The sequence below is a fragment of the Pagrus pagrus genome (assembly GCF_965226575.1).
Source record: "Pagrus pagrus genome assembly, chromosome: 22".
In the NCBI taxonomy this organism is placed as follows: domain Eukaryota; kingdom Metazoa; phylum Chordata; class Actinopteri; order Spariformes; family Sparidae; genus Pagrus; species Pagrus pagrus.
This window is the reverse complement of record NC_140204.1, coordinates 23,646,883-23,662,789: the sequence shown is the minus strand read 5'-3', so window position 1 is coordinate 23,662,789 and position 15,907 is coordinate 23,646,883. Positions and strand designations below refer to the sequence as shown.

The following is a 15,907-nucleotide window of genomic DNA, read 5'->3' as shown; positions in this document are numbered from 1 at the left end:
GTATCAGACACAAAAATATTACTCGAAGCTGATTTTGTGTCTTAAAACATGTCTGGGGGGATATTTAAATTCAGTTTAAAATAGACTGCGGTCCGCACCACAGAGTGCTTTCAGGCCTATAGAGTAACTCTTTTACAAGTGTTGGTATTTTAACAATATAATAATAATATATAATAATATAATAAGTACAATTCTGATATTCAAATTCCATTCTTGTTCATGTTCAAGTTTAGTAACATGGCTTTTTTACATAAAGACAAAACAAAAGCCCTTTGAATAATCATTGACGTCATGACCCTGTGGAACTTCACCTTCCTCCAAAACTCGACTTCATATGCATTGTAAAAATGAGCCAATGTCATTAAGGTTGAGTGATCGCATTGCGTTCTCCTTTTTTTAACAGTTAATGCATAGGAAAAGGCGCAAGCCTGTGCATGGTTTTTGTGCACATCGTACCTGATAGGCAAAATTCAGGGCAAAAAATTTAAAGTTTGCGCATGCTCACCAGAGGCGGAACTGCTCACTGTGACAGAGGCTTGGCTCAGTTTAGGTTCAGGGGTACAGTATCTGATACAGACATGGACTGTAAACGTTAGCTCCGGTGTATTCGTTTACGGTGGACTGGACAGCTTAGACAGAGAGTTCGTTTTTCACGTCGCAGTAGCTTATACTATCCGACGAAATGGTAAGTTACTGCTTCTCTTTCGCTTTAGAAGAGGCAGGAGCTAGGTGCTAAGCTAACGCTAGCAAGGTGTATGATTTCAGGAAGTGTCCACCTGCGCTACCTTCACCTGGCTTCTGTCAGCATAGCTTGCAAGCTAACAGGCCAAATAACTGCATAAGGCGTGAAACAGTGCTGTGTATCTGTCACAATCTAGGTATTTCAAACGGGTTGTACCAAGTAAGCTGTATCGAAATGACATTTAGTAATGTTAAAATTGAACATGTCAGAGACAAAACTTTAAATTTGAATAATTGCTTCATCGTCGTAGGAAATGAGTTTAGCCGCAGGTTGTATTCTGTTTAAACAATGGAGGTGACAGTTAGCAAGATGACTGTTATTCAGCTGCCTTTTTCTAATTACTTCCCCATCCTACAGCTTTAATATGAAGTAAGGACTTAATTATAATTCATCTTATTTTATCTTTAACCACTGTTTGAATTTATGGGTACACTACACAAAAGCATGTGTCCATATAGTATATGTAAATAACAATAATGCTCTTTATTTTAACCGACTATAATGACATCTGTGGCTGGCAAATAACCTTAGATGTGGCTAATTAACGGTAATTTTCTAAGTTGGTGAAACTACACCTCTTGGCTGTTTTCAATTTAAAGAAGCTACGAGAAACTGTCATTATTCTGTGATCCTGGCAGCCCCTGTGGATCGATGTTGGCACCACCACCTTCTGTTATAAAGATCTTGATCTAGCAATTGCGTGGATTTGTGCAGAAGTGTATTGCATTCACCTTGGCATGTAACAAATAATACTACCCGTTTCAGGTAGATGCTTCTCGTAAGGAATCAGTCTCCTTGATTACTAATAATCGGTATTAGTATCAGCCCTGAAATTTTTTTCTTCGGTCGACCCCTAATGTAATGTATCTCATAGAGCTTTTTGCAGTCCACATTCAAAACAGTAGGACAAACTGTTGAACAGTTACTTTAGTCAGTCAGTTACAACACACTGAACTTCTTTGCTCTTAACAAATAGACTGAAAAAGCTCCTCAGATTAATGTTCCTTCCAAGTATCCTGCTGCTGTAAAACAAACAGGAACCACACCTCCCTCATTTTCTCTTTGTCATAGAGAACATAGACAGTGCAAGACTGGTTTTAGGCAGATGTAAGTAAAGAAAACTAGTTGATACAGTTGTGTTACAATTGAGTGAGTTTAGAGTTTTATTAAAGCTGTAATCATCCCAGAGTCAATGCAGTATGTGTAGATTTTCATGGTTGCCTCAAGTTTTTACCTATGAATAAATTGCTCCTGTACAGTAAGCTATAAACAATTTATGTAGGTTTACTGTGTTTGTTGTTTCCTGCAGTACAAGTTTGTGCATGTGTGGAGAGAACATCACAACAAACCGTATGTAGTGACTAGAATTGACAAAAACCAAAAAACCTACCGGGACTTGCCTAATTGATGCGTCGTCTTTGTACAGTAGAGCAGGTCGGTTGAATTCAAAATCGCCATACTCAAGCATGTTTATTTGTGCATCATCAGGTCCATTCGCCATGTAGCCTGCATCGATCTACATGCACTTAAATCTGTAATAACTTACATGCTAACAAACAAAGGCTGAATGGTCGGCCAGACTACCCCTGACGATGACGGTCAAAATACTTTGTGCTTCCACTGGTAAGCAACACACCTGTTCAGTGATTACCACTTCCCCATACTCCAACAGGGTTCCCACGTGTCTTTGAAAACCTTGAAAACAGTTGACAAATATTTCAGTCATGGAAAACACATGGAAAATGAGAGAAAAGCAAAATATCCTGGAAAATCTTGTGTTGTCCTGGAAAATTTTAACATTTTCCTAGGGCTGGGTGATAAAACAGTAATGATAATTATCGCAAAATAACTTTTTCGATAGAAATATAAGACATGGTCGATAACGTCCATAGAACTCATTCCATCCATATTTTGACAGACAACACAAAAAGCCAATGATAATGAGAATAGCACCATGCTGAATGCTATTGTGTGGCTGGAATAGAGTTACAGCCATGTCAGGTTAGATTGACGCTAGGGCTTTGACATCGAACTTCGGTATTCGAATATAATTCGAATATTAAAAAAAAAAAGATATTCGAACGAATATCGGGCAGCTTCTAAATATTCGAACCTATAATAAGCATTATTTTTGGTAAATGTGTTTACCTGAAAACGTAGTTTTCAATCCAGATTCGAGGCTTTTTTCAGCCTGTTTTGTGAAACGCGAGCTCATGAGCATTGATCACCTGGGGCTTCTGTACGTTATCACGTCATTAGCGCCTGACGCCTGTTTACACTCTTTCACAGAAAAACAATGGCGGAGCAAAAGGCTGCGAGTGCGGAAGGAGAACTATACACGCCGGAAAATTTAAGGAGTAATGTGTGGCGCTTCTTTGGTTTCCTGAAACAAGGAAAAATAATGAGAAAGGACAAAGTTATTTGTAAAATATGTAAGACTAAACTTATCGACCACTCCACGACCAGCAACTTGAGCCCACCTGTCAACACTTTTCTGTCTATTGATTGATACACTGCCCTCTGGTGGACAGAACATAGAACAACAGAAAAACGACTTTCTTTTGATACTAATATAGGTCTTACTGGAGGCATTTAATGATCAAAATATTATCAATAAATATTCGAATGTATTCGAATATTAATATTAATAAACAAACGAAGTTCGAATATGATTTTTTGGGCAAATGTCAAAGCCCTAATTGACGCACACAGCACAGTGTGTGGGAGAAACAGCCGGCAGCACCACAGGTGTTAATGTCTGTGCTACTGCAGTCGTGAACATCAGTACGTCAGGAGAGGGAGCGAGATAAAAGAAAAAATGACAACAGAAAATGTTAACTCATTAACTAAAAAAGAGGACCCAACGGAAATTGTTGAAAAGATGGGTTTCCAACACGAAACAGAGTAGTGTGCGCTGCAAACTGTGTCGAAAGCGTGTTCCCACAAAAATCAGGTAATACCACTAATCTTATTACCAGTCCCAGACTCAAGCAAATGCTGGTGGTCCCCCTAAAACAAACAGTGTGATATAGGGCTGGGCGATATGGCCAAAACTGTTATCACAATATGTTTTTTTATATTGATCGAAGTCGATAATTATGACGATATACAGTATATTTAACAATAATAATGTTGAATTGACAGTTTTAAGTATTTTCCTTCATTTGGTTGGCTGGTTCCCAACAGAACCAGCCAAACAAATGGCTTTATGTTAACACTGGATAAAATGATGATTATGTACAACAAATTGCTTGTTTCAAATGTGTCTCAAACATTTTAGAGGTACTATACTGAACTGAACATTGATTAAAGAAAATAAAATAAAAAGGTTGAGGATGACATGCTACTGTATTCTTTGAATATTGCACATTCTTGAGCTTGCAGGTAGTTGTTCAGTTCAGCTGTAATGCCTCCTGTTCTGTAAGACCTGATGTGGTTCAGACGTGCGACCAGACCACATATCAGCAGTGACATCTCTGAGCTGCTCCTCCAACTTTACCCTTCACTCTGCGTAGAGCTGATTTTTCAACCGTGCTTATAGGCATCATATCTTTAGCGATACTGTACGTAATTGCGCTGGTTATGTCTTTGTGTCGCTTTGGTTTCTTCTCATATGGGGTGATGGCTGAAAAAGCAGCGGAACCTGTTGGTTGTCAAACTGAAGTTTGACTAGTAGAAGCAGTGGGGCTGGGCTGTTTGGCTACTTGCGGGGAGGCTGACACTAGCATGATAGCGCTAACTCATGCTTTTGGAGATGATGGAAGAGGCTGGTGGTGTTTCCAGTTCTGCTGAGGACTGGTCACCGATACATTTTGCACCTGATGGTGGTCTGTCCTTTGTCAGACTTCAGGTAACTATTTTCAAATAACCAAAGTGGTATGACCTTTCTTCGGTACAATTTCTTCATCTTTGTCAGTTTCCTCGCACTCTGTTTTGCTAGTCGGACCGCTTCTTTTCTTGTGTCGGCTAGACACACAGGTGGTCACCGTCATTCTGAGTTGTTGTGACTGGGAGGGGCCGGAAACATGCATCAACCACATACATTTGTTTCTCTGCTGTGCGATTGGCTGTTGATGTAGTGTTGTCTAGGTAAAGGAAAACAGACTCAAAAATAACTAGCGAAATTTATCATGAAAATGATGAAGATCGTTTTATCGCCCAGCCCTAGTGTGATACCTACGCAACAGCAACAGACCAGTTCTCCAGAGCCATGCCATACGACAAAAAAAATAAAAAATGAAGAGACACGGTGAAATCACAAATGCAATAGCCTATTAGTCTTTATTATAAAATCAGAATTAAGATTTTAGTTTATTATATATACCCATTTTATTTATCTGAAATAAAATTGGGTAATGTTCTACAATACATTTGTCATGTGGGGTCGTTTTGTAAGCTCAAGCAAATTTTAACTGAACACATAGCCTTAGCCTATAATAAATTAAACGTTGATCTTACCTGCCAAACAGTTGGTGAGGTACATCCAGGGAAAGTGGTATAGCTGCTAGCTTGAAAAAGTTACAATAGAGGTTGATTCATGTAGAACTTTTAACCTGGTTATATGAGATAATGGTTGATAAAGTGCTAGGGCCTGTGAAAAGCTAAGACAGGCCGGTGTAAGCCAAAGCATCTGACCAGCTCAAAAACGCAGTGGCTCACTGGGATTTGTTCCGGTTTTCCAGATGGCCAGTCCACCACTGCACCTGTTAAAATATCAGGACACCTGACACCTGAAAGCTCTTCGGATTTGAGGACATTTCTTCGAGGAAAATTTAAGTTTATTTTCTTCCTCTGCTTCCATTCTGGGATGCAGACACAGTCAGGCACTGCGATAGCGCCGTGATGGACAACTGCGGCCCTTGCATGTTTAAAAACTGTGATGAAGATGTGGAATGTTTGTTTTGTGTTAGTTTTTGCTGACATTGTCTATTTTAAGTGGTGGCGATATGGAAATCGCCATCAGTAAACAGGACGCTGTCTGACTCTCTCACTCGTGGGGAGGGATGCTGTTTTCTGGGGGAAAGTTCACTGAAGTCTGACCGTCGCAGGGATTTTATTCAAGACAGTAACTACTAGGGATGCAACGGTACTCGGTAAAATACCGAGCCGTTCGGTACGACCTGCACGGGACAATACGCTTTTATGTCCCGCGGGATTTATGTTCTAATAATTTTGCATTGGGCTTTACTGTTACACAGGCGTGTGTGTGTGAGCGTGTGTGCCTTTAAGGCAGCAGGCCCGCCCCCGCAAGTCAATGTCCAATCGCCTCCGCTCACAAACAGTGACCAACCTATCACACTTTGGCCGGTTGGCTGCAGCTCATAGAAGCAGGAAATGAAAGAAAACAAGCAGGCATAGCTAGTGGTAGCGGAGAAGTTGAGAGAGAACAGTTTGAAGAAGCACCAGGTTTATTCTAATTGTCGGTGTGGGCGCATTTTGGTTTTGCTGTTGAATACACCGACGAGGGAGTGAAAACAGTTAACAAACTCCACAGTCTGTAAATGCTGCTTGAGACATGTCCTGTACTCAAACGGAAACACAAGCAATATTGGCAAGCATCTCCAGCGTAACCATCCTGATATTACGCTTTCTGAACACAGGACAGTCGAGCGCCCCGGAAAGGTAACGGCAACAAAACAACAACTGTCCATAGAGAATGCTTTTCGACAGACCTACCATGCCACCTCGGACAAATACAAGAAAATAACCCGAGTAGTGGGAGTGTTTATAGCCAAAGATTTGCAGCCCTTTTCTGTGGTCGAAGATGAGGGGTTTCGCCACTTTGTGAAAACGCTCGACCCGCGTTATGTTGTGCCCAGCCGTACACATTTCAGCGACGTCATAATTCCCGACCTCTATGACAAAGCGCGCAAAGGCATTGAAAAAGATTTGGCTCAAACACAAAGCCTAGCACTGACTACAGATAGTTGGACCTCGAGAGCAACAGAAAGTAACTTGACTGTGCACTAGAAGTAAAGTCTAAAATGCACTTTAACAGTGTTTTTTGTTTACATTTTTGTGTGTTTTAATTTTTTATACATATTTTATGCTATGGTGTAATAGTAGTAGGCAAGGAAACAAAGGCAAGTCTACAGTACTATTTGAGTTTATTGAAGTGTTGTGCTTGGTAACTAACTGTTTACTTGAAGTATTATGTTATTCAGCACTGGAATTGTTTGGAACTTGTTCTGAGAAGCAAAATAAATAAATCATTTGAGAGAAATGAAATGTCTCTTTATGCACAAAACTAGGGCCCGACCGATTTATCGGCGAGCCGATTAAATCGGCCAATTATAGCCCATTTGAGACTAATCGGTAATCGGCCAAAACTCGCCGATTGTCGCCGATATTTTCAGAAATAAAATGCAGGGAATAAGATTTGGTTTTACTTTGAAAATGTTCCCCCATTTGAAAAGATCCCCGACATTAGGCTATTTATCCTGTAGAGGGCGCACCGACCTCATGACAAACTCCATCCACTGTCCACTAACCACCTCACACCACAGCAGAGTGACTGACCTGGAGCAGGCAGCGGCAGGGACGCACGGAGGAGAGTGGTCCGCCTCAACGGTAAATAAACAAGTTTGTGAAATAAACAATAAGTCAACAAGTTTCAATTCAACCCACTTCACGATGTTCCCCGCTGTGTTAGTAGTTGAAAACGCTTTTCTGGTCCGAGTTGATAAATGATCATGATAAATAATAAATCCGTGGTATATTACTGAGATGATCAGTTGGTCTTCCTGTCGGCGTGAAGAGCAGTAGCTAATGGTGCCTTGTTGTAGGCCTAATGTTGGATGGTTGTCATGTTAATATGCTGCTTGACTCAGCAATAAAAAGGATTTGAAATTATTTTTCTGCCTTTAATTCTTTGTAGAAGTGTCTGAAAGGCTCAAAAGCAGCCATTTGTTAAAAAAAAAAACGAGTAAATATGTAGATATATTACTTAAATTAATAAAATGTTAAAACTTTATATAAAAAAAAAAATCGGCCGATTAATCGGTTATCGGATTTTTTTCCCCCTAATTATCGGTATCGGCATCGGCCCCAAAAAATCGATATCGGTCGGGCCCTACACAAAACACATATCGAAACCGCACCGAACCCGTACCGAAATCGTGACACAAAAACTGAGGTACGGACCGTAACGTGAGCCACCTGTACCGTTGCACCCCTAGTAACTACAACAACACAATAGTGAAGGAGACAAACACTTGGTGAGTTAAAGTTTTTTGCCGGGGACAGACACAGTTTTTCGGGCAGAAATGTGACTAAAAGTTGGTAGGACAGACAGGATGACAGACAGGAGGACAGACACTTTTCCACATATACCTGCGGTATATCTTTTCCTCATATAAGTTGCCAAAGACACTACTAGTTACTACGTTACTGTTCTTTGGTCCTGTAACATTGCTTTGTGGGTAGGGGTGCTAAATGGGACGATTCTGAATTGATGCAGTAACGTCACATAATCCATTTTTAAATTCAAAATAAAAAAGTTCAAGTTGCATTGTGGGTGAAGGACGAACACGCGCGCGAGCATAGTAAACCCTAACCTAATCTAACGTGGCGGAGGAGAGCTGTAGGGGTAGTCGATGCACGATAAAAAATCCACACAACTTAAAAGCGGATATCTGGGAACAATTCGGATTTTATGAAGTTCCTGGGATGCGATGACAACTGGACAAGACCCATGCTATTTATAAAACTTGCCACGCTAAAATCAAATACTTTGGTAACACCACTAATATGACGAACCACATTAGCCAATGGCACGCTGAGCTAATGTTAGCCTCTGGTCACAATGGAAAGAAAACTACTGACCCAGCCCAGCCAAAGATCGACGAGAGAGAGCCCAGAGGATAACTCGGTGCGTAGGAGCTTTCATAGCAAAGGACTTAAGGCCTGATAACGTTGTCAAGAACGCCGGGTTTCGCCAGCTGGTTAAGACCCTGGAACCACGGTACAAGATCCCATCTCAGCAAACAATTGCAGACACGGCTGTGCCGCGTTGCACAGAGAAACAAAAGCTCAGGTGATGAATTCAATGAGGGAAGCTTGCCGAGTAGCAGTCACATGTGATTCATGGACTTCTGTGGCGGCCGATTGACTTTTGTCTGCTGTGTCTGAGTTCAGACTCCAAGAGTCTGTATGTTTGCCATATTCAGGAAGTTCCTGTATAGCTACTATTTGTAGAGATTTTGGATTGTAAGCCGCCTTGTTGTCTACTGTGTTCATGCTCGGACTCCGAAAGTCATGTTGGGGATGTTTGCTAGATTCAGAGGAGAGTAGATGAGGAGGAGGAGATGTGAAAAGAAGGGAAGTGCAGAGCATCACTCAAGTGTTGCAACCGATGCGTCTGCGGCGGCCTCTCTTAGCGATATGGCAGTGTGATCATGTGTAAATAGTATGGATGTAAACTGTATGAAAGAACGATGTGTGTATGAGCGACAGTTTCTCATGGAAGTCCGTAACAGTCTCTTGTTGCGACAAACACCTGGTGAGCGTGTTGGGCGAGCTCGGACTACTGCAACGAGCAAGATCCGTGGTCGCACGGGCAGTAACGCCGGTGATGACATGCCGCAAGCGGTGTGACAGTACGCGGAAGTGGGGCAAGCGCGGAGGAGTGCACGCTAGACTAATCGCTAATCCACACAAGCCGGCAGTGCCCACACTTCTGCTGGCTAATGTGTGTTCTACTGACAATAACGCAACGTGAGGAACTGCTGTGTGTCAGTTTTCACGGAGACATTGCTGAACGAAAACATGGCGGACGCAGGGGTCCAGCTGGAGGGTTTAACACTGCACCGGGCGGACCGAGTAACCTTGCTAACCGGCAAACAGAGAGGAGGCGGCCTGGCAGTTTACATCAACAAATCGTGGTGCCAGGATTCAGTGGTGGTTTCTATTCACTGCTCATCAAACATAGAGTTCATGACTGTAAAATGCCGACCATTCTACACGCTGCGGGAGCTGACAGCAGTCATCATAACGGCTGTCTATTTACCACCGAGCGCAAACGGCAAGGAGGCTATGGCAGAGCTCTATACTGACATCAGCGAGACACAGACAGATTACCCTGACTCCTTTTTCATCATAGCCGGAGATTTCAATCAGGCAAGTCTCAAATCTGTCATGCCCAAATTCTACCAACATGTGAAGATTGCAACAAGGAGGGAAAACACATTAGACCTGGTGTACACAAACATCAAAGACTCTTACAGAGCCGCCCCCCTTCCTCATGTTGGTAGCTCTGATCACCTGGCTGTCATGCTAACACCAGCATACAAACCGAGGGTGAAGCAGGACAGGCCAGTGGTCAGAGAGATCAGAACGTGGCCACAGGAAGCCACAGCAGCACTGCAAGACTGTTTGGAAAGCACACAGTGGTACATTTTCAGAGAAGCTGCAACACATGACAGTGTCATTGATGATGTCACAGTGGTCAAAACAATAAAGAGGCGTGCCAACCAGAAACCATGGCTAACCGGGGAGGTCTGCTCATTGTTGAGAGCCCGAAATGCAGCTTTTAAAGCGGGTGATATGGCAGCATATAGTGTGGCAAGGAAGAACCTGTCCTGGGGGATCAGAGAAGCAAAGAGGCTGTATGCACAAAAACTTAACAGCCACTTCATGAGTGACAAAGACCCACGTCTTTGTGGCAAGGGTTCCAGAACCTTACCGACTACAAGACACCAGACACAGTACCAACCACATCATCAAGTACGCTGACGACTCAACAGTGGTGGGGCTCGTCAGTGACAATGATGAGTCTGTGTACAGGAGGGAGGTGGAGCTGCTCACTGCATGGTGTGAATCCCACAACCTTGTCCTCAATGTGGACAAAATGAAGGAGATTGTGATTGATTTCCGGAGGGGTGGCAGACAACATGCACCAATAAACATCCATGGTGCTGCTGTGGAGAGGGTCAGGAATGTCAAGTTCCTGGGTGTCCATCTAGCTGATGACCTGACCTTCTCCACAATCACCTCAGCGGTCATCAAAAAAGCCCAGAGGCGCCTCTACCCCCTCCGGAGGCTCAGGCCCACTTCTCACCTCACCACCTTTTACAGGGGCACCATTGAAAGCATTCTCACATACAGTTTCACTTCCTGGTTTGGGAGCTGCAAGGCATACGAACAACAGCAGCTCAACCGGAGAGTGAAAACAGCCAGCAGAATCATTGGGGCCCCTCTGCCCTTCCTGAAGGAGATCTACAAGCAGCGCTGCATCCACAGAGCTGCCGCCATCATTAGGGACCCTCATCACCCCTCTCATGGACTGTTTTCCCTCCTGCCGTCCGGGAAGAGGTACAGGCGCATCTGCTGCAGATCCACCAGGATGCTTTCAGCCTATGTATGAACATACATTTGTAAGAAATGACAATAAAGTGTCTTGAAGTCTTGAAGTCTTGTTCAGACTCCGAGAGTCATGTTTGCCACGTTCAGGGAGTGCGCTTGGAGCTGCTGTATTGTGGAAAAATTAATTTTTTTGCACTTTAATTTACAGAACACTTCATTTTTGAGGAATTAAAATTTTCACACGTTGTTGGTAGGCTTGGCCTATAATTTTATTTTTCTTTACAACTTAATGTAACAAAACATGTGACATTTGTTTACATCTGAATTTTAAAGCAGCTTTCTAAATAAAGAGTTCATATTTATCTGACTGTTTGTATTAATTGATGAAAAAGCCATGTGTGGTAATTAGAAAATTGAGGATGTAATGCATCGAGATGCATCAAGAAGATGCATCGTATAATCGAATCGAATCGCATCGTAGACTGGTGAATCGTAATCGAATCGTGGGGGCAGTGAAGATGCACACCTCTATTTGTGGGTCATTTCTCTTGTATTTGATGAGTGAAGGATCTGTTTAGCTGTCAGACTGCGAACACCATCAGATCGACACGTCCCCGCTCCACAAGGCCTGCATATCCATTCGCATGGCCAACGGTTCGAACTTTCACCCCTCACTGCATCTGAAACTTTCACACAGAGGAAGATGCGGAGAATTGGCGCAGGATCCCCGCACTCAAAGGGCAGTGTGAATGGGGCTAGTGAGTCCTCAGGAACCACAGGTTGTCATTTGAGTGGGTCCCAGGGAACATGACAGAGCTTGAGAGGATAAGCAGAGAAGAATGGAAGAAAATCCCCAAATCCAGGTGTGCAAAGAGTGTCGCGTCATACCCATAGACGTCGGAACTAGGGGTGCGGGGGGTGCGGCCGCACCCCCTCCCATCCGCCCCCCCGCACCCCATCAGCCTCCCTACACACTGCATTACGCTTTAAAAAAATAAAGAACCTGAATTTAAACTCAATTTGTCTGACTTACATTTATCTCTTTCATATAATTAATGCATAGATCTAAGCTTTTGATGTGCAGCCTGCCTGACTACATACAGTAGCCTAGGCATCTGGCATAGGCTACTGTATGGAGTCAGGCTGCATATGGACCTGGTGCGCTCCGAAGTGGAGCGCAATTTGATCAGGAGGGACTCCGCATAGCTGCAGGGCGAGAGCAGGCAGTTCTTGAGGCGGCTCAGGGGAAACGAGTGGATGTGGGTTCCCCGGAACTGACCCCCTTTCCACGAGAGCGGCTAAGCCTTGAGCTGGACATACTGAGGGATGTGTGTAGGGGACAAGAAGCTAGCACCATCCAGGATGTTGTGTCTGGCCCTGCCAATATCTGTTGCGGCATCCGAGCGCTCTTTCTCAGCCTTGTGCAAGCTGAAAACCTGGCTGCGCAACACCATGACGCAGGAGAGACTAACACATTTGACCGTTATGAACGCTCACAATGACCTTATGGATGAAAACGATGTCTCGACCCTCCTTAAAATCTTCATCCGTAGGTCAACTGACTTGTTTGAAGAAGGTCCACTTTTGGAAATGCATGAAAGCCCTGAGTCAGGAGCGCAGACTTTTTTTCATTCAAGGGTACAAATAATGCTGTTATGTTCCTTAAATGGCTTGATTTAGTTATCAAAGTTTCATTTTCTTAACAATAAAGATGCCGTGTTCATCCATCTAGATCTCTTATAACTGCATGCTTATATAAAATAACTTCACATCAAATCCGTAATCATTGCTAAGTGTGCGTGCTTCCCCCGCCCCTCCCAACAAAAATCCCACCCCCCCTCTCAAAATATAGTTCCGACGTCCATGGTCATACCCAAGAAGACTCAATGCTGTAATAGCTTCCAAAGGTGCTTTAATTAAGTACTGAGTGAAGGGTCTGAATACCTATGTCAAAGTGATATTTCAGTTTTTCCTTTTTAATGCATTTGCAAAAAATTCTAAAATTCTGTTCATTATGGTGTATTGAGTGTAAATTGATGAAAAAAAATTGCTTTCTGTTTTCTCTTCACCACTCTGCTGAAGAGTGGTGAAGAGTATGTTATCTGTTTTCTTCGTCAACAGTGCATTTTATCAAGTCCACCAAAAAACACAGTTGTGTCACTCACTTAGGATTTTTTCACCTGCTATTCCGTTGTCCAAACAGCAGTTGAACCATGTGTGGAGGAAGCTTGGTGTTAATTATAAAGCAGATCAAAACTGATGTGCACCAAATTATATTGCAGAAACCAGGTGCACTTATGAGTTTGTACAAAACAATGGCATAAGTAGGCCTACATTAAATAGAAGAGATTGCATCACAACCAGTGCATTTACAGGAGGGATGTTACACCAGAGAGCGTCTCTTTTTCTGCAGAGCATGTGTGATTGACAGTAGATGGCAGGGGAAGAGTGAGGGCTGGTTGTCACCTCGTTAATTGATTGCAGATGGCGTCATTCTCGGAGACTGGTAATAAAAAAATTAAGTAGCCTATAAAATGCTTAAGTGGGTTGCCAAATATACTTGAGCGGCTATTAATATACATGGACGGAAGCTGTATGTGAAGCACCGTTATTAATATTCACAACTGCCATGCGATGAATGATGAAAGAGATCAGTTGTAGTCATTATTTTATTTGCCCAATAATTCTCCCTCATGTATTCTTAATTATTGGCACATTCATCAACAAGGAATATTTGTTAAATCCCCTGTCAGTAAAGCTTTCCTGTCTCTATTCTTTTCCATGATTTGAATTGTTTCTGTCCCTGTCTGTGTGTAGATGCATTTCATGCTGCTGTTCAGCCGGCAGGGGAAGCTGCGGCTTCAGAAGTGGTACACAGCCACAGCTGAGCGCGACAAAAAGAAGATGGTCAGGGAGCTGATGCAGATAGTGCTCGCCCGCAAACCAAAGATGTGCAGCTTCCTTGAATGGAGGGACCTCAAGATTGTCTATAAAAGGTAAAAACACAAAATCATTAAACTGCCATAGTGCTACAGTCATTTCTGCTGGGCAGCTGGAAGTGTCCTTGTGTCTGTCATTAATGAGGCACATTATTTAATGTACTTCTCTGTTTACACCATTTTCTTTTTCTTTTTCTTATCATTGCAGGATTGTAAATATTAGACACCAGCTTAGACCACATTAACCAAACAACAGCCAAGCGTTCCATTCTCATATTTTGCCAAATTAATGTTAATGAGCTGTGACTGCTCAATCCCTCACTTTGAGTGTTCTAAACACATTTTTTCATAATGTAAGAATGATTTTATTCACCATTATGCACCAAAAACCAAATATATAGAATTCCTGACGTAGTAATCCAGCTTCTTGAACTAGTTATTTTGTATTTAATTAGGACACACACATCAGATTCACACAGTCTCCTCTTAACAGTTGTTCTAGAGATGTGTCTGCTGTAGGGCTGCCACAAACGATTATTTTGATAGTCGACTAATCACCGACTATTTTTTCGATTACTCGACTAATCGGATCATACGTAAATTGAATGTATAACATACAGTTTATCGCACCAGCATGCAGCTGCTCTTATATAACAATCATTAGCTTTCAGCTTGAAGTGTTTAAGGTATATGCTAACTACTAGTGACATAGGCCTTAATAAACTCTCCCATGACATTCTTATGCACCTGTACATCAGAAACAGGTACAGTAGGATATGCAATAATTAACTACTGCATACATCTTGACAGCTCTACTTTACACTGTTGATTTGTATAATCCCAACAGACATGTCCAGTGATTTTCAGCTCTCTGTGTTTACATTTGTCTGTTTTGATGATACAAGTCAGCGGTCCAGAAATGTGTGTTTCTCTTCTATAAAACACATTCTACATTGCGGAGGCAACGTCTTTCCACTTAGGGCTTCCTTCACCTTTGAAGCGGGGCAGAGCTCCGTGGGAAACACCTGCCTGACACAGCAACGTAGGGAACCGTGCACGTCCGCGGCGCACAGCTCCACGGACATGCACGGGGGGAAAAAACGTTGTCGCTGTCGCACCGAATGCACGCGGCTACACGCCGCTTTGGGTTGTGAGCGCGCATGTTGCGCGTCTACATTGGAAACTAATAGGTAGGCTATTATCAGTATAATCAGAGGCAACCATGAATGAGTTCCCCTCAGTTTCACGTGATTGTCACTGTCAGCCTGTTAATTTTACTGACCCGAGCTGAGACGCCCCCCCCCCCAAACAAAAAGTCTTCGGATCTGAACGATTCACACAAGTCTCCTAATTGGCCACGAAAAAAGCGAGTTGCGCTTTTCGGCGCGCTGTTTGCATCCCTGAATATAACAACAGTGCATTTTGTGCTCAGTGCTCACAACGAACTGTATTCAACTTTACTACACTCTGACTCTATATAATCCCAAACTGCACAAGGCTCTTGTTCTTAAGGCTAATGAATCAAATCGTCATCGCTAATGTTAACGTTTACAGCTATCAACATGAGTAAGTAGTAAGTTAGCTCTCTGTTTACGCTAATGTTAGCAGCTAACTAGCCAGTTAGCTTAACGAGACGACGGTCCCTCTTCATCATCGTTGTCAGCAACAACGTGCTTCCTTTTCAGGAGCTCGTGCATCACACTTGTGCTGCCGTGAAAGGCGAGTTCTGTCTTGCAGATATTGCATCGCACACTTTTTTCTTTTGTTTTCTTAAAATGCTCCCACACTTTTGAGCTCCGTTGCCGCCGGGTAGCCATGATACCAGAGAGCCTGTCTGGTATAACTTCAGGTGACAACCACGGCTGACCCAGATTAGTTGTCGACGTAATCGTGACTAGTCGACTAATCGTGGCAGCCCTAGTCT

At 42.9% G+C, this 15,907-nt stretch overlaps 1 protein-coding gene across 1 annotated transcript in view; it reads left to right on the top strand.

Annotated features, from left to right (window-relative positions):
- The first annotated feature begins 517 nt into the window (after positions 1 to 517).
- The window catches only part of ap1s1 (adaptor related protein complex 1 subunit sigma 1), a 37,953-nt gene continuing 22,563 nt past the window's right edge, over positions 518 to 15,907 (top strand). The window contains exons 1-2 of the mRNA XM_084344679.1: positions 518 to 685; positions 13,862 to 14,040. Of these exons, the coding sequence (XP_084200805.1) occupies positions 683 to 685; positions 13,862 to 14,040 (182 nt within the window). The 5' untranslated portion in view covers positions 518 to 682. The remainder of the gene's footprint in view (positions 686 to 13,861; positions 14,041 to 15,907) is intronic.